Source organism: Barbus barbus (genome assembly GCF_936440315.1).
Source record: "Barbus barbus genome assembly, chromosome: 27".
Taxonomy (NCBI): Eukaryota; Metazoa; Chordata; class Actinopteri; order Cypriniformes; family Cyprinidae; genus Barbus; species Barbus barbus.
The window spans coordinates 13,893,694-13,920,992 of record NC_136755.1 but is presented as its reverse complement, the minus strand read 5'-3'; the positions used below and the strand labels follow the sequence as shown (position 1 = coordinate 13,920,992).

Genomic DNA, 27,299 nt, shown 5'->3' with positions numbered 1-27,299 from the left:
CATATATCTGCACAGTTTTGTTTTATTGAACTGGTTTGCACTCTATCTATTCTGCCATGTGCCTTATGCCACTTTATATATCTCTTTTTTTATTTTTCTACAATGTCCTCAGACTGATAAGCTCCTCTTGCACTATATATATATATATATATATATATATATATATATATATATATATATACACTCTATACATATACACATATATCTGCACAGTTTTGTTTTATTTAACTGGTTTGCACTCTATCTGCCATGTGCCTTATGCCACTTTATCTATCTCTTTCTTTATTTTTCTACAATGTCATTTGTATATCTGTATAGTTGTATGTACATATGTTTAAACTGTATTTATCCGTATTTGAACGTCTACTGTCAGTGTTTTAAATGTTAACCGATGCACCAAGGGTCTGAGAGTAACACAATTTCAATTCTCTGTATGTATGTACTGTACATGTGGAAGAATTGACAATAAAGACTTGACTTGATTTCCATGGCGAGACTACATCAGATTTTAAATATATATTATATATATATACAGATATATTTAAAATATGTTATAGGGTTATGGTCTATTCGGTTACAAGTATTCAAAAACATACTGTGTGACTAGTTTGATTAATAAATAAATAACTTTTAGGCAAAGGGAAGTGGTGTGTGGCCATTTATGGTGACCCATACTTGTAATTTGTGCTCTGCATTTAATTTTAATGCTATCAGTCAAAAGGTTTTGAACAGTAAGACTTTTAATGTTTTTTAAAGAATGATCTTCTGCTCACCAACCATGCATTTGTTTGATCCAAAATACAGCAAAAACGGTAATATTGTGAAATAATATTTACTGTTTATTTTTACTATTTAAAATAATTGCTTTCTATTTGAATATATTTTCAAATGTAATTTATTCCTGTGATCAAAGCAACATTTTCAGCATCTTCAGTGTCTCTTGATCCTTCAGAAACTATTCTAATATGCCGATTTGCTGTTCAAGAAACATTATTATTATTATTATTTAAAATAGTGGAGTACATTTTTTTTCAGGATTCTCTGATGAATAGAAAGATCAGCATTTATCTGAAATAAAAAGCTTTTGTAACATTATATACGCTACACCATTCAAAAGCTTGGAGTCAGTATAATAATAAATGTATACTTTTATTTAGCATGAATGCATTAAATTGATTAAAAAAAGTTATGATAGACATTTATACAATTTTACAAAGGATTTCTATTTCAATAAACCTGAAGAAAATTATACTCCGCTGTTTTCAACATAATAATAATAAATGTTTTTTGAGCAGCAAATCGTAATATTAGAATGATTTCTGAAGGATCATGTGACTGAAGTAATGATGCTAAAAATTCAGCTTTGAAATCACAGGAATATATTACATTTTAAAATCTATTCAAATATAAAGCAGTTATATATAATATTTCACAATATTACTGTTTTTTTGGATCAAATATAAAAAAAAAAAATAAAAATAATAATTCACAAACTTTTGACTTGTGTATATATAGACTGAACAGCATGACCAGTGTGGCCCAACTGATGAAAAAATATATTCTAAAAATTAGTTTAAAAAGAGGAGTTATGAGGTTCTAAACCTATTGACACCCAGCCCTATTTATGTTTTCTTTATCATTTTTGTGCAATGTGCAAAATTCACTCAAGTTGGAAAGAACATCTGACGAACACTGCCAAAATTAAAGTGTCTTTACATTTATTATATAATCACAAGGCAGCCTCCTACACACTTCAGCACAAAAGTTAGCTGTGCAATTATCACTGACATTTTAGCCATAAACATAACAATGCTTAGGAAAGCACTACATGAGTAATGATCTCTGCAACACTAAAGTTCACTGTACAGTACATGTAAAATGACTCAAAACCACAGATAATTGGTTTGAAATACAAGCTAAACCTTCCGCTCCAGATATTCAAAGTGTGTGCAGAGAGTTCTTACATGAACCGAAAAGGACACCGAGGCAAAACTTGGCTTTCATTCCTCAATATTCACGGTGTTCATTATTACTATAGCAAAGGACCACAATGACAGAGCTTGTATGAATTTCTCAGTGTTCTGAATCGCTTCAGACATTTTCTAGTCCCACTCAAGTGTTGCCTTGCATAGATGCGCTTTTATTCATGTAGACAAAACGTAACAAAGGTGGTCTGTCTTTGAGCTTCAGTCTCATGAGCATATGACGAATGGAAAACTTATTAAAGCTTTCCAAGTTAGAACTTGTGCAATATAGTCATGTGTCTGCATGCCTAAGGGTAGAAGATTAATAATAAGAAGACTCAGTCAAGTTCCATCAGCTGGCCTGGTAAATATTACAGGGAGACTCCATGCAATTAGGGTGGCAGAACGAAGTGACATAGAAATGGACATGAGATCCCATATAAGTTCCCGTCCCTGAAACCGTTGAGTGTGACAAATGAGCCCAAAGTCTGAGAAGTTGCACATCATTATATGGTAATCTTGCAGGACTTCATGCCATTTAATAAAACTTAGCTCTTCTCCGGTCGGTTTCTTTCCAGCACTGCTCTTGGTGTGAATTCCAGTTTGTCCTTGAGGCTGAGGACCTGTGTGCTGTCCTGACCGGTCAGTTCCTCTAATTTCCTATCCTCCCGTAGCTCTGCAATGCCTCTCTCTTCTCCCGGGGCGTTAGGAGTCCCCCGGATAAACCACTCGAGGTGATATCCAACAGCTCCCACCACAAAGGCGACTGGGAAGGTCACATAGGGCGCATAAGCGCGCATGGCAGTCCAGATCACTGGCCACATGGTTGCATAAACCTGAAAAAGCCAGTCCAAGTTCTAGAAGGTTATTTACCTTTGGCAAGCTGACAATGTAGCCTTATTTTCATTATTACCAGCCACAAAATCAAGGATGACATACAGACACATGCTTTCAAGAAGCCAAATATACAATGTGTGAAAATATTTTTATATGGCAGAAGAAATGAAATGAGAGCGCCATTATGTTAACGTGTTTATGAAACATAACTTTAAAGAATAAAAGCATTAAAGAAGCATGTGACTGTTACAAGGGTACCGGTGTCAATGCTCGAGGTGTTAAATGGCGCAATAAAGATAGAACACATTTTTATTTATATATGTTCCTGAAAGCATAATAAGAGATCCGCTGAGAACTTAGTAACATTTCATAAAATCGTTAATCGAGCGTGCGTTTATAAAATCTCATGACTGTACGTACCTCTATCTCCAACTTCCTGCCTTCTTGCGTCACTATAAGCAGCAATCCGATTGGCTATTTTTATACGTCAGAATGACGTTTTCAAGTCTCATTCGTTCAGAGAAGAAAAAGTTCTATACAGGATGACCTGTTAAAGCAATCCTGACCCCTAGTGACCATTGTTGAAACATACTGTGAGCATTTGTCCTGAACTTAAAGCTCTTTTTTACTGATAATAATAATAATATTAATAATAGTACAATACGGTTCAATTGCATATATAGTACATATATGGTATACTCAATTCAGACACAATTTTTGTTTTTAAATGAAAACATTTTAAAATGAAAAAAGGAAACATGACAAATAAAAAAATTCAAATAAACAAATACAACAAAACTGAATTACTTTAAATTGTTTAATTTCAAGCAAAAAAGAAAAAAAAAACAGTGGAAAAAATATCAATATATAAGGAAAGGTTATAAAAGGGTGTTAGGAGAGCATAAATATGATCATATAAAAAAAGCATAAAGCAATTTCCTTGGGAAGGGAACCTAAACATATTTTCATTTCAAGCATTCATAATCAGGAATTTTTGCAAACATTTAAAAAGTACAGAAACGTTCCTTCTGACAAAGAAAATCAAATGTAACTATACTTTTATGACATACTCCAATTAATTAGTAAATAGTGCTAGTTGCATAGCTAATGTCATTTTATTCACATGTACCACTAATATTTTTGGCATTAGTTTAGTCTTGAATAATTGGCTGCATTACAGACAACCATAACACAATGGTAGTCTCTTGCGGAGAGTGCTTTAATTGGCGAGCTGGCAATGCTTAATGAGCATAGTTTTCAGATAAATGTGGTCAAATCAGGGTAAGCTGCAGTGAAAGGCACTGTCGATACGATGAAGTGTCATGCTGTACATTCAGAATCAGATCATCTTCTGAATTGCTGATGCAGTTCTTTACATCAGTCTGGTAACGGCACCAGAAAGGAAGTCTTCGTAACTCAACCTCACATTGCCAGTCATGGCAGTGTCTTTCTCGCGGAATGCTTGGGTCATGCTTTGAAGCTGCGTGCACACCTGAATGAAGCGGTCCAGCTGGAGAACCCCGTTGACACCGTGTGCAGAGTAACGATTCATCAGCTCCTGAATGAACTGAGGACTCAGACTGTAGCCCATCTGAGATAATGCTGGGAAATAAGAAACACAGAGGTAAATTAAAAACATTATATTTACCCTATACAGTTTTTATTTTTTTTTAAAGAAGTCTCTCATCTTATCTGGAAAAAATACAACAAAATCAGTACTACTGTGAAATATTCTTCACATTTTAATATAATAATAATTTCACTATTTTCTCTCATTTTTCTATGTTAAAATGTAATTTACTCCTGTGTTGTACAAGCTGAATTTTCAGCAGCCGTTATTCCAATCTTCAGTGTCATATGATCCTTCAGAAATCCTTCATCCTCCATTTGCTCAAGTAACATTTATTATTAGTATCAATGAAAACATAATACATTTTCATTCAGGATTCCTTGATGAAAAGAAAGTTCAAAAGAACAGCATTTATTTGAAACAAATCTTTTGTAACATTATAAATGTCTTTACTGGCACTTTTGATCAATTCAGTGAATCCTTGCTGAATAGATGTATTACTTTCTTTAAATAAACAAATAAAAATCAGGGAATGCTTATACTGCAAACCTCTGGTTTTACATACAGTGGGGCAAATAAGTATTTGATACACTGCCGATTTTTCAAGTTTTCCCACTTACAAAGAATGGAGAGATCTGTAATTTTCATCGTAGGTACACCTCAACTGTGAGAGGCAGAATATAAAAATAAAATCCAGAAAATCGCATTGTATGATTTTTGAATAATTAATTTTAATTTAATTGCATGAAATAAATATTTGATACAATAGAAAAATATAACTTAATATTTTAAAACTTTTGTTTACAATTACAGAGGTCAGACGTTTCCTGTAGTTCTTGACCAGGTTTGCACACACTGCAGCAGGGATTTTGGCCCACTCCTCCATACAGGTCTTCTCCAGATCTTTCAGGTTTTGGGGCTGTCGCTGGGCAACACGGAGTTTCAGCTCCGTCCATAGATTTTCTATTGGGATCAGGTCTGGAGACCGGCTAGGCCACTCCAGGACCTTGAAATGCTTCTTACGGAGCCACTCCTTAGTTGCCCTTGCTGTGTGTTTGGGGTCATTGTCATGCTGGAAGACCCAGCCACGACCCATCTTCAATGCTCTTACTGAGGGAAGGAGGTTGTTGCCCAAAATCTCGCGATACATGGCCCCATCCATCCTCCCCTCAATACGGTGCAGTCGTCCTGTCCCCTTTGCAGAAAAGCACCCCCAAAGCATGATGTTTCCACCCCCATGCTTCACGGTTGGGATGGTGTTCTTGGGATTGTACTCGTCCTTCTTCCTCCAAACACGGCGAGTGGAGTTTATACCTAAAAGTTATATTTTGGTCTCATCTGACCACATGACCTTCTCCCATGCCTCCTCTGGATCATCCAGATGGTCTTTGGCAAACTTCAGACGGGCCTGGACATGTGCTGGCTTGAGCAGGGGGACCTTGCGTGCGCTGCAGGATTTTAATCCATGACGGTGTAGTGTGTTACTAATGGTAACCGTTGAGACTGTGGTCCCAGCTCTCTTCAGGTCATTGACCAGGTCCTCCTGTGTAGTTCTAGGCTGATCCTTCACCTTTCTCAGGATCATTGATACTCCACGAGGCGAGATCTTGCATGGAGCCCCAGTCTGAGGGAGATTGAGTCATCTTGAATTTCTTCCATTTTCTAATAACTGCACCAACAGTTGTTGCCTTCTCACCAAGCTGTTTGCCTATTGTCCTGTAGCCCATCCCAGACTTGTGCAGGTCTACAATTGTGCCCCTAGTGTCCTTAGACAGCTCTTTGGTCTTGCCCATAGTGGAGAGGTTGTAGTCTGATTGATTGAGTGTGTGAACAGGTGTCTTTTACACAGGTAACAAGTTCAAACAGCTGCAATTAATACAGGTAATGAGTGGAGGATAGGAGGGCTTCTTAAAGACAAACTAACAGGTCTGTGAGAGCCAGAATTCTTGCTGGTTGGTAGGTGATCAAATACTTATTTCATGCAATAAAATGGAAATTAATTATTCAAAAATCATACAATGTGATTTTCTGGATTTTTTTTATATTCTGTCTCTCACAGTTGAGGTGTACCTACGATGAAAATTACAGATCTCTCCATTCTTTGTAAGTGGGAAAACTTGAAACTTGAGTTTTGGAAATGAACCATGTTAGAAGGACTTTCCCTCATTTTCTCTCCACAGGCCCTGTTAAACCGTTCTACTGTTGTTTTTGTATCCACCATGTTTTCCACTCTCTGCCGCTCACCAGTAATCAGCCATACACTTTCAGACCTATTCACATCTTTGTAATGGCTTCAACTATCACTGCAGATGAAATATTTGTCTGGCAGTCATGAAGAGACTTTTTCATACAAAATCAATGAGTATAAAAAAAAAAGACACTGCAAGATAACAGCTACAATTTTTGAGGTTATTTTAAGAGCAATTTCTCATGACGTCTTAATGCCCTGCAAATAATGGTGTGTTCAATTGCACAGGATTAGATGGGGAAAAAGGGTTCACAAGCCCAGCAACTGTCTTGTCCTTGCTTCTGTGACAGCTACATCTTGTGTACGTGTCACCGAACCCTTCTATATTTAAGCAACTGTTGTTGTTTTTTCCCCTGAAAACCTGACTAATTCATGTTATTTGTAATTATGTTTTGTCTACATTCAAATTCCTGGAACTATGAGCAGTAAACATCTCTTTGCAAATTACAAAGATAAGTGACATGCTATGTGAATCACTTAGACATGATTTGAGGAAATACAGTGGCTTGCAAAAGTATTCGGCCCCCTTGAACTTTTACACATTTTGTCACATTACAGCCACAAACATGAATCAATTTTATTGGAATTCCACGTGAAAGACCAATACAAAGTGGTGTACACGTGAGAAGTGGAACGAAAATCATACATGATTCCAAACATTTTTTACAAATAAATAACTGAAAAGTGGGGTGTGCGTAATTATTCAGCCCCCTGAGTCAATACTTTGTAGAACCACCTTTTGCTGCAATTACAGCTGCCAGTCTTTTAGAGTATGTCTCTACCAGCTTTGCACATCTAGAGACTGGAATCCTTGCCCATTCTTCTTTGCAAAACAGCTCCAGCTCAGTCAGATTAGATGGACAGCGTTTGTGAACAGCAGTTTTCAGATCTTGCCACAGATTCTCGATTGGATTTAGATCTGGACTTTGACTGGGCCATTCTAACACATGGATATGTTTTGTTTTAAACCATTCCATTGTTGCCCTGGCTTTATGTTTAGGGTCGTTGTCCTGCTGGAAGGTGAACCTCCGCCCCAGTCTCAAGTCTTTTGCAGACTCCAAGAGGTTTTCTTCCAAGATTGCCCTGTATTTGGCTCCATCCATCTTCCCATCAACTCTGACCAGCTTCCCTGTCCCTGCTGAAGAGAAGCACCCCCAGAGCATGATGCTGCCACCACCATATTTGACAGTGGGGATGGTGTGTTCAGAGTGATGTGCAGTGTTAGTTTTCCGCCACACATAGCGTTTTGCATTTTGGCCAAAAAGTTCCATTTTGGTCTCATCTGACCAGAGCACCTTCTTCCACATGTTTGCTGTGTCCCCCACATGGCTTGTGGCAAACTGCAAACGGGACTTCTTATGGTTTTCTGTTAACAATGGCTTTCTTCTTGCCACTCTTCCATAAAGGCCAACTTTGTGCAGTGCACGACTAATAGTTGTCCTATGGACAGATTCCCCCACCTGAGCTGTAGATCTCTGCAGCTCGTCCAGAGTCACCATGGGCCTCTTGGCTGCATTTCTGATCAGCGCTCTCCTTGTTCGGCCTGTGAGTTTAGGTGGACGGCCTTGTCTTGGTAGGTTTACAGTTGTGCCATACTCCTTCCATTTCTGAATGATCGCTTGAACAGTGCTCCGTGGGATGTTCAAGGCTTTGGAAATCTTTTTGTAGCCTAAGCCTGCTTTAAATTTCTCAATAACTTTATCCCTGACCTGTCTGGTGTGTTCTTTGGACTTCATGGTGTTGTTGCTCCCAATATTCTCTTAGACAACCTCTGAGGCCGTCACAGAGCAGCTGTATTTGTACTGACATTAGATTACACACAGGTGCACTCTATTTAGTCATTAGCACTCATCAGGCAATGTCTATGGGCAACTGACTGCACTCAGACCAAAGGGGGCTGAATAATTACGCACACCCCACTTTTCAGTTATTTATTTGTAAAAAATGTTTGGAATCATGTATGATTTTCGTTCCACTTCTCACGTGTACACCACTTTGTATTGGTCTTTCACGTGGAATTCCAATAAAATTGATGCATGTTTGTGGCTGTAATGTGACAAAATGTGGAAAAGTTCAAGGGGGCCGAATACTTTTGCAAGCCACTGTATATAAGCATGTTAGCTGATGAAAACTTCCTGTGGTTAGATTTTGGTTGTGATTAAGTTGACCAAGCTTTGCTATACCACAGCAAGAGCCCAAAAGTAACACTGGTACTAAGTGACAAATGTGAATAACAAACTTTCACAGGCAAATAAAACTACTGGCAACTGGCTGGCATATGCAATTATAAGAATGACAATCTTACCATCACTGGTGTGTTATAAGAGCAGATTCAGTTTTTTTTTTTTTTTTAAATAATACAAAATTTATGTGGAGATACACTACTGTTCAAAAGGTTGGGGTTTTACATTGTCACAAAAAAATTATATTTCAAATAAATGCTGTTCTCAATTTTCTATTAACCAAAGAATTCTGAAAAAAAGCATCACAGCTTCTACAAAACTATAAAGCTGCACAACTATTTTTAACAAAAATATTTCTTGAGCACAAAATCAGCATATTAGAATGATTTCTGAAGGATCATGTGACTGACAGCAGGAGTAATGATTGCTGAAAATTCAGCTTTGCCACAACAGGAAAAATTACATTTAAAATGTTCAAATTAAATTATAACATAACTAATAATTTACACTATTACTGTTTTTTTATTATTTACTGTACTTTTGATAAAGGCAGCTTTGATGAGCAACAGTCAAAAATCTACACCACCATTCAGACTTCTTAATTGTATAGTGTACATGTGATAAATATTTCTCAAATTAAACCACAAATGAAAATATTCAGAATTCAAACTGAGATGGAGACGGTCTTATGTTGCATTTTTTTGTTTGTTAGAAATATGCAACGTGTATATATACAGTATACACACACACACACACACACACACACACATACATATATATATATATATATATATATATATATACACAGTTTGTAGACTGGTAAGAAATATTTATGGCCTAAACACATGGAATGGAACCACCACTGGAATGCTGGCATCTGGCCTTAGTGACTGCGACTGTTGTCATTACAGTGTGAACAAGTTGACTTTACTGTTATCTTGGGTCTCTCTCTTGACCTCTAATTTACTCACCCTGGTGCATCTCATTGCTGTTAATTGATCCGGATCGGTCACGGTCGAACTGTTGGAATACTGCCCTCCACTGCTGCAGAAACGCCCACATGGCAGAGAAACCAAATACATCTACACGTCCCGATTTGGTCTTGTCAAACATATCTGGAAATGAAGACAAAGCACTGATTCTTGCTTCAGTTTCCTTTGGCACTGGAGATGTCATCAGATGACTTCTATTTTTGTACTGTTTATGTGACGCTGCAGCATTCTGTTATTTAGTTATATGGTGATATAAGCATCCATTCAAAAATGTAACCGTTGTCAGAGGTTTATGTTAACAATGGCAACACTCACTGAGCATCATCATGCAGGTTTCGTCATTGAAAGAGGAATTGTTGGAATTCATGAGTGCTCGCTTTAGTTCTTTTGCGTTAATGTAGCCACTACGATCTGTATCCACAGACAAAAACCACTGGTAGGCCTCAGGGTTCACACCAGGAGGAATGTTACCTACAACATGAAAACAGACTTCATTAGTGAGTTAGATGCAAATCAAATGTATTTCTTCATAGTCTGTTGATATGAGAATTAATTCAGCTCAAAACAAATCATTTAACCATAGTTAACCACAGGCCTAAAATAGTAGAAACCACATCAAAAAGGATTCCTTTTTACTTTTTAAATCCCATATTAACCTCACAACTATACAAGGACAGACATGAAACAGCCCTTAATTCTTTCAGAGAAATAATATAAAACCAAACTAACTAAACTAAATTATTATTGAACAGACCAAAGTATTTAGAGGGAGATGGTTACATTAAAAAATGCATTTTAACATCAGATGTTACATTTTAAAGTTAAATTCACAATTTTTGTATAAAGAATTGTTCTACAGTCTATACAGTATTTAATGCAATTATGTCAGAAGTAACTGTCTTTAAATTATAAAAAAAATTAGGAGTAATCCCTTACTTTACTTTTTCAAGGGAAAAGTAATTAAATTACTTTAATAAATTACTTTACTAAAAAATAGTATTACACCCAACACTCATCACTGATATAAAATTACAGCTTTTATTAATATTTAAAATATATATTTTTTTTCATTATAATTTTTAATACAAAGTTAAAATGTTGCTGGTTTTGTCATTTTTATATCTACATAGTTTGAGCTCTTAGTTTTAGCTATTTTAGTTCTTCAACTTAAACTAAACGAAAATGTTGTGTTCGTGGTTAACAATAATATCCCTGGTGTGTACAGCTGGGATTGAATTAGCTAATTTATATTCACACGTGGCTTCCTTTACGTACTGAATGGAGCTGTTTCGGATGCAGTGTATGCATAAATGTGCAAAAAAAAGTTCATTACTTGCAAAATGACAGCGAAACGATGATGAGGACAAACAGTCCTACAGGTCAGATTCGAAGAACATATTGGAAATGGGTTCAATGTGAACAAGCATGGGTTGTCAGCAATGTGTCGTCTCGATCCCAAGAGGGACAAGAATAAGTTGTGCAATTTGGTGAAGCGCAGACGGTCACTGTATCCCTCGGGAGGGATAAGCACTGTTCAGAGGACAGTCTTTGAATCTGACAGCCTTTCCCACAGGACATTACAGAATACTTACAGACATAAACGCAGAAGGACACATACACACGAACCCCTTCGCTCAGAATTACCACGCTCATCACTCTAATTCTCCCGTGGGCACATTCTGTACCAGATCAGTGCAAGCTGTTTCTGCCATCTTGCAGTGTATCAGCATCAGTCATTCAGTGAGGGGCATATGACACAGCTGCAGTGCAGGAGGATCAAGGACCTTGTCTGCAGCACCTTCATAAATTTCTATCTTTCGTATTTTATTCACAGCCCTCGGCCACTGCACGCCTGATGGAACGGCAGCGGATCGCGCTGTCTTAGCTGCCAACCCTGACACTCAGACATCATCAGTCAAAACAGCCTGAAGCTGCTGACTACCACTCCTGAGACCATGTGGAAAAATTCACCTGCTGGACCAACATCTATTACAGTGTATTTGCAGATGAATGAAGCTGTGGAAAACATTCTGATTAAAAAAAAAAAAAAAATTTCAAAGATTTTTTATTACTATTTAATTTTTTAAATGTTTTTAATGAAGTTTCTCATGCTCACTAAGACCAATAATATTGTGAATATTATTATTATTCCTATTTAGAATTTAAAATTATTATTATTATTTTAAAATGTCATTTATTTCTGATAACAAAACTGAATTTTTAGCATCATTACTCCAGTCTTGTCACATGATCCTTCAGAAACCATTCTAATATACTGATTTGCTGCTCAAGAAACATTTCTTATTATTATCAATGCTGAAAACAGCTGTGCTGCTTATATTTTTGTGTAAATCGGTACATTTTTCTGGATTCTTTCATGAGCAAAGTTCAAAAGAACAACATTTATTTGAAATAGAAAATGTTTCAATGTAAAAGTATTATCGGTCACGTTTATTTAATTTAACTGTGTCCTTGATGAATAACCATTTAATAAAAAATTAATTAAATCAAATCTTACTGACCCCAAACATTTTAACAGAAGTGTACATAATGGCCCTAAAATGTATTTTGATACTTAAAATAATATCTAGAAATTTCTATGATTTTCTTTGCATTTTTTCAAACACCTGATGTAATGCAGCTTATGCTAACTTTCTTTAAAACAAATCCCATTTATTGATTAAATGTAATGACATCCATACAAGTTTGGCATGTGTGTCTAAAAATAATTTTTGGTACCACTGTAAACACACACGCTTATAAATAATTTAGTTATATATACTCAATATGATACTTAAAACAAAACAGTTACATGTCTCTAACCAGCAGGTGCTTGCTGACTATATGGTCCTCCCTGGGATTGTCCATAGCCTCCGTAAGGACCTCCTGGAGCTTGGCCCCCACCGTACGGTGCTCTTGGACCAGGCTGACCATAAGATCCGTATGGAGCCCCTCCACCATACTGTTGCCCTGGAGGGGCACCGCCATAAGGTGAACCATACCGTCCACCAGCGGGACCACCTCCATACGGTGCCCCTGGAGGCAGGTGGTGTTGGGGTGCATTACCACCTTGTCCCGGATAACCCTTTAAAAACAAATAATGAAAAGTTTGTATTGCAATAAACATGAGTAACCTGAAACGCTAAACTGCAATGAAACATCAACAGAGAAGCAGATGTGGTTAAATGGCATAAGAAAAGGCAAATATGCCACCAAAACATTCAATTAAAGTGTTTCGGTAAAAAAATAAATAAATAAAAAAAATAAAAAAAATTGTTATGTTTACTCATCATCACGTTGTTATTTTTGTTATTATTATACTGATTTTCATATAATATGGGAGATGTTTTAGTTAGAATTATGTATTTAATCAACATTCACTTTCACAGCATTTTTTTCTCTTTCAATGAAGTGATTGGAGACTTCTCTTTTGTTTCACGGAAGTTTGCACAATAACATGATATTAACTAACTAAACTCATACTTGTATTATTATTATTGTAATTTTCCACCAGTAGAAACAACAGTATAAGTTATACAGTATAAGTGGTAAAGAGTTGGGTAACGTTACATCTAAGTGACACGTCTCTATTTTGTACCTTTGTTGTATGACATTATGATAAAGATGAAAAACATATGGTCATTTTATACATTATGATACGTGACTGAACAGAAGTCTCTCATCATACACATAAATACCATCAAATGTTTCATGTTAGCTACAGAGCTAACCGACTAGCCTAAAAAGGCTTTCTACAAAGTTTACGCGATCGGAATCATCATAATTATGCAAAATTTTCCTGTACACCAACAGTAAAAGTTTACACCGCAATACAAATATAGACATACAATACACATTTAAATGTAAAATATCTAAAGCCGGAAGACAGACTTTACCTGTCCGTATTGATAACTCATTCCGCGGAGGATCTTTAGCGAATGGAGCGATTAGGCTGTATTTATTAAGGCCCGCCTCCTGGAGCTGATTGGTGCGTTTTCACGTTTGTCAAAAGACAGCCTCGTATTTTTCATGTGATTGGTTAAAACATCAAAATTGCTCATAGCAGAAACTGTGAGTCACTCTGTTGATGTGGCAAGTTTTGTTTTAGAAACCATATTTGGAGGAGGGTGGACTTTTTATATTGAGGTGAGGTAACGATATTTATGACATTGTTAATGAGTGGTTGAGGATCTACATAACATCTCTTGGCTTTGATACATTTCTGTCTCTCCTCATATAAATGGGAGACCGGGGCTAGTTGCCACAATTTTTTTTTTTTTTTTTTTTTTTTTTTTTACTTTTAACTTTATTGTTGTCAGACACGTACTGAAAAGGCTACAAAAACGGAACATTTCCATCGTTACTGTAAAGAGAGAGAAACACACTGACTTTTTTTCCCATTGTTTTAAACCATACAATTATTATAAACACTAAAACAATTGATGTAGCAGCAGTACTAAAAAGGCATCATACAAAACATGAAACCATTGTTTGCCAACAAACATTGCAATTAATAATATATACTTATTTGTCTCCATTTAAAACATATGTGAAAATGTACTCCAATAAGATGTAAAGATTTGCTCAGACCTGACATTTAAAAATATAGACTCAAGAATCTTCGACTCTTCTGTAAACCCAAGTTTGAATGTTAGCTGTAATGCTGCAATGAATAAAGTCATTATATATTATTATTATTATTATAGTAAACACTTTACTAGTTGCCATATCAACACTATATGGAGAAAAAAAATATTTTGAAGATGTTGTTGAACCATAGCAAAAGCAAATTTCAAGCTTAATAACTTTTTTCATTGAAGTTATTAGTGTTTATTGGGAATTAAACAAATCTGCTATTTAATCCCAATCTGTTATTTAGCAGTTTAGATAGGTCTTTAATGCTTCACTACTAGCAGAAGGCTGTTTTCACCATATTCAAATTTTTTGAGATGCACCTATATATACCGTTTATGTGTGTGTGTGTGTGTGTGTGTGTGTGTGTGTGTGTGTATATATATATATATATAACAATGTAATAATATTTCATATTTTCACATCTAGGTGGATTTTCTTTTTAATTTGTACTACTGTCTGTTCAAAATAAATGAAACGAAACCGAGCACATACTGAACCGTGACATCTGTGAACCGCCACCCATAATATTTACTGTATGTAGGATGGAAATTCTTTGTTTATTTAGGTCAGTGTGTATGTTGTTGTGATATGTTCTCTCCTGACTATGAGAAGTGCTTCTTTCCCCGAAAAAGCATTGTTCTTCTATGGGAGATATCATTGTATATTACTGCAATAACTAAATTCACATAAAATTTTACATTTTCAATATTTTTTATTGGAAATTTGACATGCCACATTTATGGTGCATCTGGAATAAAGTTAGTTATTCTTTTTTACATTGTCACCAAGAAAATAATAATTAAAAAAAAACACAATTGGAAAGAGGGATCAAAATCACAAAAAAAAGTTCAAAACTAAAGGAGACAAAGTGAAAGTGATTTTCCAGCAAGTTTGGTTGAGTAATTACCAGAAAAGCATGTCAGTGTTAATCAGGACAATGTTTTAACCAATGTGATAAATTGAAAAGTGCAAAAATGAGTACACCTTACCAAAAATAAATAAATAATCGGGCCTTCACTTTCATTTTGTGAAGAGCTTGGAAAGATGCAACATGCAGCACTGAAATGCATGGTTGTTGTCAACTGGAAGTTCCTACTGTAGTCAAACACAAGATATTCATTTAGCCTTTCCAAATGAAATCCATATTCTGATCTCATAAAACCAAGTTAATAATTTTGAATGTAATAGCATTTAAAATAGTGTCCCAGGGGGGAGACTGTACAGTGAGAAGTGCCTGATCCCGCAGTAAAATTCTTAAATATGAATGCATTAATGCTGTAGGTGTGAAGGAGTTTTTATGGTGTCATGATTTCACATATTTTGAAACAAAAGATGTATAATTTCCTCATTCCTTGCATTGTTGGACTTTTTTTTTTTCAACATGACAGTGACTATACATTCTCTCAAATTGAAAATCCTGCACTGGACAAGTATTTCACGTGACACTCTCAAGCGCATGTGGGGGATTTTGGAAAAAGACAAGTTGAGCAATATTAAAGATCAGGACACTCAAGCAGGTCATCATCCAGGAGATAAAAACGTGACAATTTGTCAGGAATTAATACCATAAAAGGTCATAAAAGTAATCCTTTGTTATGGAGGGCATACGTAATTTGAATAGGCTACACATTTGAATTTAATCAGGGTATACACATCTACAACTCTTTATTTAGGCAAAATTGGCCAATTTTCTTTGTTTAATAAATTTATGTTTTTGCCATATTCCCATGAATTGTAACTGATCATTTATAAATAGAAATATATCTTTATGTTCAGTTATGGAGTACTTATTTGTGCTTTATTTAGTATTACATAGTGTTTTACTTTGAAATACATATGTGCAAAATAAACAAGGACAAATACAATATACAGTAAAAGAATAGGGCACTCTTGTGGTGGGATATTTGAAAACATTATTTCTGTAAACAATATTACTATACAGTGCATGTGCATGAACATTTGTTTTTGAGCATCATAAAACTATTGATTTGCAAAATGCAACGACTAACTAAGTTTAGTGCAGTCCAGCTTTCAAGAGTCTCTTGTACTGTTAATCAGTGTTTTGTGGATTAGCTCAGACTTTAATAACTGGACACTAATTAATTTATTATATTAGGCCAGGGGTATAATGCTAACTAGTCTCCCCACCATGTTGTTCTCTGAAAGTTGTTTTCTGTACACTAGGGGGCAGTGTGCTCCTTTAGTAAATGAGACTCAAGAGTACCACCCTTATGACCTTCTCATTTTCCGTTTAAATGATTATCTACAAGAAGAAAAAAATGGCATGACTGGATTCTCTATAATATAGCCAAGATCCAGTGTGTCTTATTGGTGTTTATTGTGCTTGATTGTGTCACAGTCAGTTCAGACTATATTTATGCCGGTTCTGAATCCTTCTCCCTGGTGGTGGCCTTTGCTTTTTCAGAGTTGCTGAGATTCAGGTTTGATGAGGCTGTAGGATCCACCCTTATGTAATTGTGTTTCCTTTCTTGCTGTCTGAGCAGGTACTTTTGAACTTTTTTGGTAATCAGATAGAAAATCTCACAGATACACATGAAGATGCACACCGAAGAGGTGACCACCATAAAGAGGGTGAAGATTTTCTTTTCTGTAGCACGGGAGATGTAGCAGTCAACTGTATTTGGACAAGGTGCCACAGAACATTTTGTGACATTTGGCATGTCGAATTTATAAATTATGTACAAAATAGAGAGGAAGCCTGCATCCAAGCCGGCTTTGAACACTAGGCTGAGTATGTAGGTGTACCACAGCCCTCCACGCTTCTTTCCTGGGTTGGCATACAGGTGTTCTCCCTGGTGGATATTGGCGTACTTCTGATCCTTCATTTCACGATACTTGACGTGAGCGACCACCAAGAGAGATGGGCAAGTGACAAAAATTATCTGGAGAGCCCATAGACGGATGTGGGAGATGGGGAAAAAACTGTCATAGCAAACGTTAGTACAACCCGGCTGGGCAGTGTTGCAGATGAATTCTTTCTGTTCATCACTCCACACCTGCTGAGCAGCCACCACAAACACCATGATACGGAAGACAAACACCACAGATAGCCAGACACGGCCAAAGACTGTGGAGTATTGGCTTACCCCGCCAAGCAGGACCTGTAGGGACAACCAGTTCATGTCTATCACCACAAACAGACGTCTTACTCATACCAGGATGTTAATCCTACAAACAAAAATAAAAAACCAGTAGTTTAGTGGCAGTATCTGAGACAGGAATGTTCAATAATCATATTGGTTAACAGTTTTAGATATGTTTATTCCTATGAATGGTGAATTATACATGCTCATTTTCTCTTTAGATTAGCTTTGCCATCATCTAACACTCACTCAGAAGTAATCTTTATAAACAATAATAATTTAATAATTTTGGTTAATGTAATATCAAGCAAATATCAAAATGATTATCCATTTTCATCATTTGATTGTAGTTTTTATTGTTTTATTAGTCATAATTTATACAAGGTTTGACTGATTTAAAGCAAATTTGATTATGGCAGAGTTGTCTAAATTAAAATAATTTTACACAATATTTTCTCACCATGAACTAAAAAATGATATTATTTATATATTATGTATCATATTATGTATATATTTATTGAATATTTAATTTATATATATTCTGAGCTCTAACTCAAAGAATTTCCCGAATTACCCTGCCATGTACTTTTGGTTTCTTGTTCTATTGGCCTCTTTTGTTCAGAATCAGAATGGTCTCTTGGCAACACTGTTCAGCTTTTTGAGGATCAAGGAGCTATAAATTAGGCAGCTTCAAATAACAATAGTTAAAGCTATTGTGTATGTGTGTGGGTAGGTGTCTTCCTCTTTTTAGAGAGACTTTCTTTTTCTTAAAAAAAAAAAACTTAGATTTTTATAGCATCATATGTTGATGTCATGTCAAGAAATTGCTAATTAAATTGTAATTGTAGCAGTAAGTGCTTATCTATTTTAGGGGGCTTTCATTGTCTGTTCTGATTCTTTTACAGTGGTCCATCAATCAGTTTTTTTTTTTTTTAAAAGCAAGAAATTTGCAACTTAAGGCTGGAATATGCTACATGATTTTTGGCCCAATTTACAGTCTGGAGAAATTGACGCTAGTTGTCAAAAGTCAGAGGCAGTCTGCAGATTTGTGTTGACAGATTTAGAAAATCGCATAGTGTGTGATCCAGTCTGAGGATATATTGATATATTGATCAATATATCGAACCAATGTGTTAAAGTGTACTATTTTTACTACTTTTCATTATAGGTCATTATAGTTCTACATGCAGTATTCACATGAATGAATAGATTTACCATTGAATGTGTACTTGTTAGTTTGCAACAGTATTGTGTTCAAAACTTGTTTTAAAAAAAAAAGGGTTCTCATTGTTTGAATTTCTTGTTCTCTTGATAGATGATCTTTACGGAAGAAATCTCACAATGTACATTTAGCAGATATGTGCATGTAATCCACACAATGTATCTAACAGTTTAAGGTAAAGTGTACAGATCAAAACAAATCAACATCATTTTTTTAAAAACGATAAATTACATGTATTTACGGTACTAAATGATATGAGTCTCGATCCCTATCATAGTGAAGAGTATTTAAAACCATCCTCTTTAGTTTGAGCTGATATAAATCATATATGTCCTTACCTTTTTAGATTTCGGGGAGATACAATATGAACTGGAATCACAAAGGAACCTCTGCCTTCATTTGACAATGTAGACAGACTTGATTTTGCTGGAAGGCTGTGCCAGATCACATCTATGACTAGATTCACCTACGTCAAATGAAACCAAATGCAAGTATTAAACTGAAATGAAACCTAATTATTTATTCTTCAGCTCTACTGTAGGGGATTTGCTATTGTAATTAGTTTTGTGTACACTGGCACAATAATAATAGTTTAATAAAGTTACTCAGACTGCTTTAAAACTAAACGAACTTCAAAGAAGTTCAGGACTGCACATTTTTGTTTATTTATAGGTGTGTGTATCTGTGGGTGTGTGTGTGTGTTTTTGCTCAGTACAATGTATGTGAAGTGCTTTGAATTAAATAACATTGTTCTAGTATAGAAATGTAGAGTCATCATCTTATATTGCTGTGTTAACTGAATTCTCATAAAGCTAGACTACATTTTCAATATTTTTTATATATTTTTATAAAATTATTTTTTTTATAATATTTGACATGCCACATTTATATGGTGTATCTGGAATAAAGTTGGTTATTCTTTCTTTATACATTCACACATAAAAATAGCTCAAAAAACTCAAAAATCTGCTGAAGCTGGTTGCCTTAAAATTTTAAGTTGTCTCAACTTTTTTTTTTTTTTTTTTTTTTTTTCAGTGTATGGTGTAAAAAACACAGCAGAATCAGAGTGATTAGAATCAAAACTAAAAACAAAAAACAGTCAAACTGAAAGTGTTATGAGCTAGTGTTTTATTTATAGACCAGACTAAAAGCAAAAAACAGCATTCCTCCAAAGGGTGGATCACTTTATGTATGTCACGTGTTTTCATGAGAAGATTCAGTATCATACAGCTGGAAATGAAGAAGTGCAGATATACACATAGAAGATGGGAGCAGGAAGAAGACTTTTGCATCTACTTCAAAGACATGGACATGAGGACAAAATAGCTGAGGGTGCAGTGGGCTGAAGCGCTATTTCCTCCTGCAGGCTGGTGGTGCCATGGTTACAGCCTGGTGTGTATGTGGGTGAATATGCACGGATATTTGTCATGTTGCTTCTGCGAGGCTCTCCGAGAGTAATTGGATACAACTTTCACCTCCGTGCTGTCAAAAGGAGTTTGTTTTCAAATATAATGCCTCAGGCTGTCAGCTTGTCTGCACCGTACCCATCTGTGAGAGTTTGCATGCAGATATACAGCACTGCAAGTTTATGTTTACCTATAACACATAACAGCTTATGCAGAACATGTATCCGGAATTCCTCACTGATTTGGCATGTTTCTATTTTTGGACTGATCTCCTCCCAACTCTCTCTTGTCCAAATTTGCCCACAGTTGGATCTAAATTGATATCCTTGTAGAGGTTGTTTGGAAGGCCATAGGATAGTCCCAAGACCTATCATGGAAAATATTTTAGATTAAACGTATGACATTTTGAATACAGACCAGGATTTATGCCTTTTTATGACCCAGGTATAAACATTGTTAGCAAGTGCCCCTAATGCCTGTTTCTCAATGTGATACATAAAACATGGAGTTATAAAAGCTGTATGACCCTGTCTCCTATATGCCCTCACTGACAGTAAACCTGACTCTCATTTCCAATGCTTTACAGAAATCTTAACAGGCTGCATTTTGCATCAATACTTTTAAAACAAAAAAATATAATTAAGTACATTCCTTAACCACAAGTTCTCATTACGGTAATGTTTTCAGGCATTTGATTAAATCAATTAATGTATTTGCTAATTAATGTTTTGTTCTAATTTACATTATTTTCAGTGGTAGTTCACTCTCTCTCTCTCTCTATATATATATATACAGTCAGGTCCATAAATATTGGGACATCGACACAATTCTAACATTTTTGGCTCTATACACCACCACAATGGATTTCAAATGAAACTAACAAGATGTGCTTTAACTGCAGACTGTCAGCTTTAATTTGAGGGTATTTACATCCAAATCAGGTGAACGGTGTAGGAATTACATCAGTTTGCATATGTGCCTCCCACTTGTTAAGGGACCAAAAGTAATGGGACAGAATAATAATCATATATCAAACTTTCACTTTTTAATACTTGGTTGCAAATCCTTTGCAGTCAATTACAACCTGAAGTCTGGAACGCATAGACATCACCAGACGCTGGGTTTCATCCCTGGTGATGCTCTGCCAGGCCTCTACTGCAACCGTCTTCAGTTCCTGCTTGTTCTTGGGGCATTTTCCCTTCAGTTTTGTCTTCAGCAAGTGAAATGCATGCTCAATCGGATTCAGGCCAGGTGATTGACTTGGCCATTGCATAACAGTCCACTTCTTTCCCTTCAAAAACTCTTTGGTTGCTTTTGCAGTATGCTTTGGGTCATTGTCCATCTGCACTGTGAAGCGCCGTCCAGTGAGTTCTGAAGCATTTGGCTGAATATGAGCAGATAATATTGCCCGAAACACTTCAGAATTCATCCTGCTGCTTTTGTCAGCAGTCACATCATCAATAAATACAAGAGAACCAGTTCCACTGGCAGCCATACATGCCCACGGCATGACACTACCACCACCATGCTTCACTGATGAGGTGGTATGCTTAGGATCATGAGCAGATCCTTTCCTTCTCCATACTCTTCTCTTCCTATCACTCTGGCACAAGTTGATCTTGGTCTCATCTGTCCATAGGATGTTGTTCCAGAACTGTGAAGGCTTTTTAGATGTCGTTTGGCAAACTCTAATCTGGCCTTCCTGTTTTTGAGGCTCACCAATGGTTTACATCTTGTGGTGAACCCTCTGTATTCACTCTGGTGAAGTCTTCTCTTGATTGTTGACTTTGACACACATACACCTACCTCCTGGAGAGTGTTCTTGATCTGGCCAACTGTTGTGAAGGGTGTTTTCTTCACCAGGGAAAGAATTATTTGGTCATCCACCACAGTTGTTCTCTGTGGTCTTCCGGGTCTTTTGGTGTTGCTGAGCTCACCGGTGCGTTCCTTCTTTTTAAGAATGTTCCAAACAGTTGTTTTGGCCACGCCTAATGTTTTTGCTATCTCTCTGATGGGTTTGTTTTGTTTTTTCAGCCTAATGATGGCTTGCTTCACTGATAGTGACAGCTCTTTGGATCTCATCTTGACAGTTGACAGCAACAGATTCCAAATGCAAATAGCACACTTGAAATGAACTCTGGACCTTTTATCTGCTCATTGTAATTGGGATAATAAGGGAATAACACACACCTGGCCATGGAACAGCTGAGAAGCCAATTGTCCCATTACTTTTGGTCCCTTAAAACAAGTGGGAGGCACATATGCAAACTGTTGTAATTCCTACACCGTTCACCTGATTTGGATGTAAATACCCTCAAATTAAACCTGACAGTCTGCAGTTAAAGCACATCTTGTTCGTTTCATTTGAAATCCATTGTGGTGGTGTATAGAGCCAAAAATGTTAGAATTGTGTCGATGTCCCAATATTTATGGACCTGACTGTATATATATATATATATATATATATATATTTTAGTTTAAAAAAATAACCCAGCGCTGGGTGAAATATGGTCAAACTCAGTGATTGGGTTGTTTTAACCCATCAGTTGGGTTAAATGTTTAGCCCAGCCTTCTGGTTAGTTTTAATGAATTCAACTATTGCTTAAAAATTACTATATTTCTTGGCCCAAAATAGGTTGAAAATTAACATTAATTAATGTTAAAAAATGAATATTGATTTGAGTTTAATAAATAATAATTTAATAATAGACTTTTTTTTTTTTAGAAAATGCTTATTAATAAATGTTCACATTTTGATTATTGTTGATGCCTCTAGAAATTGTGTCAGATTTTTTTATTTTATTTACAACCTATTTGGGGTCCATTTTAAGCCAGCCATATAGTAAATTTTAGTTTTAGTTAAATAAAGCTACCCAGAAGGCTGCATGGGTTAAAAATTTAACCCAACCCCTGGGTTTGTCCTTATTTCACCCAGCGCTGGGTTTTTTTTGACCCAACATTTTTTTTTTCTTTAGAGTTTCATTATTCTAATACAGAAAGTTGTTAAAAAGATTATTACATGCATTACCATTAAAAAGTATGGAGATGTTTGTTTTTGAAAAAGGGCTCATATGCTCACTAAAGCTACATTTATTTGATTAAAATAAATAAATACATACACAAATACATAATGTGAAAAATAATAATGTTTTAATATATTAGTACATATTAAATAACTGTTGTAGATAGATGGCAACATGGCCCTTCAGAAATAATTCTAATAGGCTTTTTCTTGTGGAATACATTGATGTGACAATTTCTTTGAATAGACATTTCAAAAGAGCAAAATTTATTTGAAACATAAATATTTTGTAACCATGTAAAAGCCTTTACTGTAACTTTTAATTAATTTAATATTCCCTTGCTGAATAAAAGTATTCAAATCGAATAAAAAATCTTACAGACTCCAGACATTTAAATGGTAGTGTACATTTCTATAATAATTTATTTAATGTAAACTATTCATTTAATATAACCTTGTTTAATGAATTTAATATTTTACGTACTGATTTTATTTATTTGCATGTGTACTTCATTGCCATGAAAATAATGCAACAACTGAGAAAAATACCTTAATTTTCTTTATTTATTTGTTGTTTGTTCTGATTGTTTAGTAAAATATAATCTGAAAATATACTTGACCAGTTTTGTGATATTTTAATAGCAGCAGAATTATGGTCCAGAAGAGCATGCCACTATATAGTCTATCTTCATCACTGGAGATCATTGTACCAGCCGTAGTAGAACAAAGAGCGTCTTTGATCATTTCACAATGGCACCACTAGAGAGGGCTGAAGTTCCACTATCCTCCATCAACATTTTCTCAGAAGCCAGCAGGTTATCGCTGAAGCTTTGGAAAAGAGCTTTATAACTCTGCCTCATGCTGAGAAAAGAAGCAACACAGCTGCAGAGTAATTCTATATTTGTGACTCACTTTTTAATTAAACTGTCAGCCTAAATATTAATAACCCAAACTGCGTCTTCTGAACTAAACCTAACCTATTTCTACCTGTTAGATTTTCCTTCATAGTATTTTGTTGTGGACTGCGGCTTTCAGCCTTCACGCCCTGCTGAACTGCCCACAATAGACCATGTTGTACCTCGTATTTGAAGCTTAGGTAAAGAAAGCAACCTCAAGGAACATAAATGTAGGCCTAGTGCAAGATCTCTGGAGAAGCAGCACATTGGAGACCATGATCACTATTTCAAAAAAGGCTGTTAGTCTGGTTCTATATACCAAATCTTTCGTCTCTGTCTGCATCACCCAGGAGGTTTACCAGAGGTCACCGAGACAAAATGTTGTGGTGGGAGAAAGAGGGAAGACCTTGAGACCAGGATTGACATGAATTTGCTATAAGGGAGAAGGATATGAAAGGGAAACCTGGCAACCAGGCTGTGAGAGAGACAGTGACTTAGCAGTCAAGACTGTGCTCTTCTGAACCAGAGGAAGGATGGGGTTGTGTCGAGGGGGGAAGGAAAGGAGAGCTGTCATGAAGCATCTCAGCCAGACCTCGGTGAATGTAGATGTGTCCTGCTGAAGCAGAGCTTCCGCTTGTCATAACTGGCAACTCAAATGCCAGCTGGAACACAGAACTGTTCTTGAACCGCTATGACAAAGGGGTAATTTCTCTGCAGGTCTGTGTTGTGACAGATCTGTGGCTCACTTTTGCAGGAGGCATGGAGTGTGAGAGTATGTTTTGCTCTAGCCTTCAGGACATCACCTAGAGTGAACAGTGCTTGGACTCAATTCCAGTTACTGGAGTTTTTGAAAGTTTTGATGGTTGAAGCTGAAGCGCCATCTTTTCATTCTGTGGTTTTCAATAAAAATGTGAATGTTAAAATGTGAACATCTTTTTAACAGTGCTTGCAAGGCGTCCCTGTGGTGAAATTCCTCAGACATTCTGGTTACGTTTTTTTTTATCTATTCTGGAATTAATTCCAGTTTGTTACATTTGTTATTTGGTTCGAGTTTGAAATCTCATACTGACATTGGCTTAGATGCAGCATTTCATTTAGAATTTAAATCTAAACTTTGCAGAAACTTTAGCCAGATAAGGAAAAAAAATAAATCATGCTTTGGTAAATCATAATGATACTGTAAAAAGTCAAAAATAATGAGATACTTGACAGCCGTAATTATGAGAAGAAAATTTGGAAATGACTTACCAAGTCATAATTACAAGATAAAAAAAAAAAAACATGAAATAACTATAATAATAATTATAATCTTATCATTTTAATTTAATTTTATAATTTGAATTATAATCAATTCACTTAAATCTAATAATTTCACATTTTTATCTCATAATTATGATCTACAGTAGTATGTCCTTATTTTAACTTCTTATTTCATAATTGATTCTGTCATAATTATGGGGGGGAAAAGAATGACATACAAACTCATACTTATATGAAGTCTAAATCGAGTCATTGTGATAATTGCAATTTGATGTAAAAAAATTAGAAAGTTTTTAAAATAAATGTGAAATATAAACTTACAAATAACACATTACAGCAAAAGATAGAAATAACTGACTTAAAACCATTTTTTAGCTGGTGAAAATACTAGTGTTCTAATAATTTTAGCCACCACTCTACACACACACACACACACACACATCAACTTTGCATTTTCACAAAAATAGATACATATAAATCAGAATGATTTTTTTTTTTTCAGAATTTTTTTTTTTTTTTTAAGAATTCATCTGAGGTGGTTTGTTATTGCTGTGTGATTTGTGTAATCCCTATAATTTACACTCACTGGCCACTTTATTAGGTACACCTGGCTAGTACTGGGTTGGACCCCCTTTTGCCTTCAGAACTGCCTTAATTCTTCATGGCATAGATTCAACAAGGTGTTGGAAACATTCCTCAGAGATTTTGGTCCATATTGACATGATAGCATCACGCAGTTGCTGCAGATTTGTCGGCTTCACATCCATGATGCGAATCTTCCATTCCACCACATTCCAAAGGTGCTCTATTGGATTGAGATCTGGTGACTGCGGAGGCCATTTGAGTAAAGTGAACTCAGTGTCATGTTCAAGAAACCAGTCTGAGATTATTTGAGCTTTGTGACATGGTGCATTATCCCGCTGGAAGTAGCCATCAGAAGATGGGTACACTGTAGTGATAAAAGGATGGACTTGGTCAGCAACAATACTCAGGTAGGCTGTGGCGTTTAAACGATGCTCAATTGGTACTAAGGGACCTAAAGTGTGCCAAGAAAATATCCCCCACACCATTACACCACCACCACCAGCCTGAACAGTTGAGACAAGGCAGGATGGATCCATGCTTTCATGTTCTTTAAGCCAAATTCTGACCCTACCATCTGAATGTTGCAGCAGAAAATCGAGACTCAGACCAGGCAACATTTATCCAATCTTCTATTGTCCAATTTTGGTGAGCCGGTGCGAATTGTAGCCTCCGTTTCCTGTTCTTAGCTTACAGGAGCAGCACCCGGTGTGGTCTTCTGCTGCTGTAGCCCATCTGCTTCAGGGTTCGATGTGTTGTGCGTTCAGAGATGGTATTCTGCATACCTTGGTTGTAAAAGAGTGGTTATTTGAGTTACTGCTGCCTTTCTATCATCTCTAACCAGTCTGCCCATTCTCCTCTGACCTCTGACATCAACAAGGCATTTTCGTCCACACAACTGCCACTCACTGGATATTTTCTCTTTTTCGGACCATTCTCTGTAAACCATAGAGATGTTGTACGTGAAAATCCCAGTAGATCAGCAGTTTTTGAAATACTCAGACCAGCCCGTCTGGCACCAACAACCATTCCACATTCAAAGTCACTTAAATCCCCTTTCTTCCCCATTCTGATGCTTGGTTTGGACTTCAGCAAGTCATCTTCACCACATCTAGATCTAAATGCATTGAGTTGCTGCCATGCGATTGGCTGATTAGCAATTTGTGTTACCAAGCAATTGAACAGGTGTACCTAATAAAGTGGCCGGTGAGTGTATGGCTGTGTCCAAATTCAGGGTCTGCATTCTCCTTAGGATCCGGTTGAAGGAGGAGGGATCCTCCGACGTCCGCAAAACCCGGAAGTCGGTGTTTGTGAATTTGGACAGCCTACCCTTCTTTCAGTTCCCTCCCTTACCCGTTGTGCATATCCTGTCGCCTAG

General features: G+C 36.1%; 3 protein-coding genes across 3 annotated transcripts; all 3 read right to left on the bottom strand.

Moving 5' to 3' along the window:
- Positions 1 to 1,696: 1,696 nt before the first annotated feature.
- Positions 1,697 to 3,258, bottom strand: LOC306847429 (small integral membrane protein 12). Its single transcript, XM_079381381.1, has 2 exons — positions 3,222 to 3,258; positions 1,697 to 2,800 (listed from the first exon to the last, which is right to left on the bottom strand). The coding sequence occupies exon 2, from the start codon at positions 2,786 to 2,788 to the stop codon at positions 2,513 to 2,515; it is 276 nt and encodes a 91-aa protein (XP_079237507.1). The 5' UTR covers positions 2,789 to 2,800; positions 3,222 to 3,258; the 3' UTR covers positions 1,697 to 2,512.
- Positions 3,259 to 3,404: 146 nt separating this feature from the next.
- LOC306847428 (peflin) lies at positions 3,405 to 13,777 on the bottom strand. The gene is made up of 5 exons (XM_079381380.1): positions 13,691 to 13,777; positions 12,618 to 12,879; positions 10,110 to 10,265; positions 9,774 to 9,917; positions 3,405 to 4,403 (listed from the first exon to the last, which is right to left on the bottom strand). Exons 1-5 carry the CDS (start codon positions 13,709 to 13,711, stop codon positions 4,174 to 4,176), a joined length of 813 nt encoding a protein of 270 aa, XP_079237506.1. The 5' UTR covers positions 13,712 to 13,777; the 3' UTR covers positions 3,405 to 4,173.
- Positions 13,778 to 15,132: 1,355 nt separating this feature from the next.
- Positions 15,133 to 17,572, bottom strand: LOC306847327 (gap junction beta-4 protein-like; the record flags this gene model as incomplete). The annotated part of the gene is made up of 1 exon (XM_079381219.1): positions 15,133 to 17,572. The coding sequence occupies one exon, from the start codon at positions 17,570 to 17,572 to the stop codon at positions 16,805 to 16,807; it is 768 nt and encodes a 255-aa protein (XP_079237345.1). The 3' UTR covers positions 15,133 to 16,804.
- Positions 17,573 to 27,299: the final 9,727 nt, after the last annotated feature.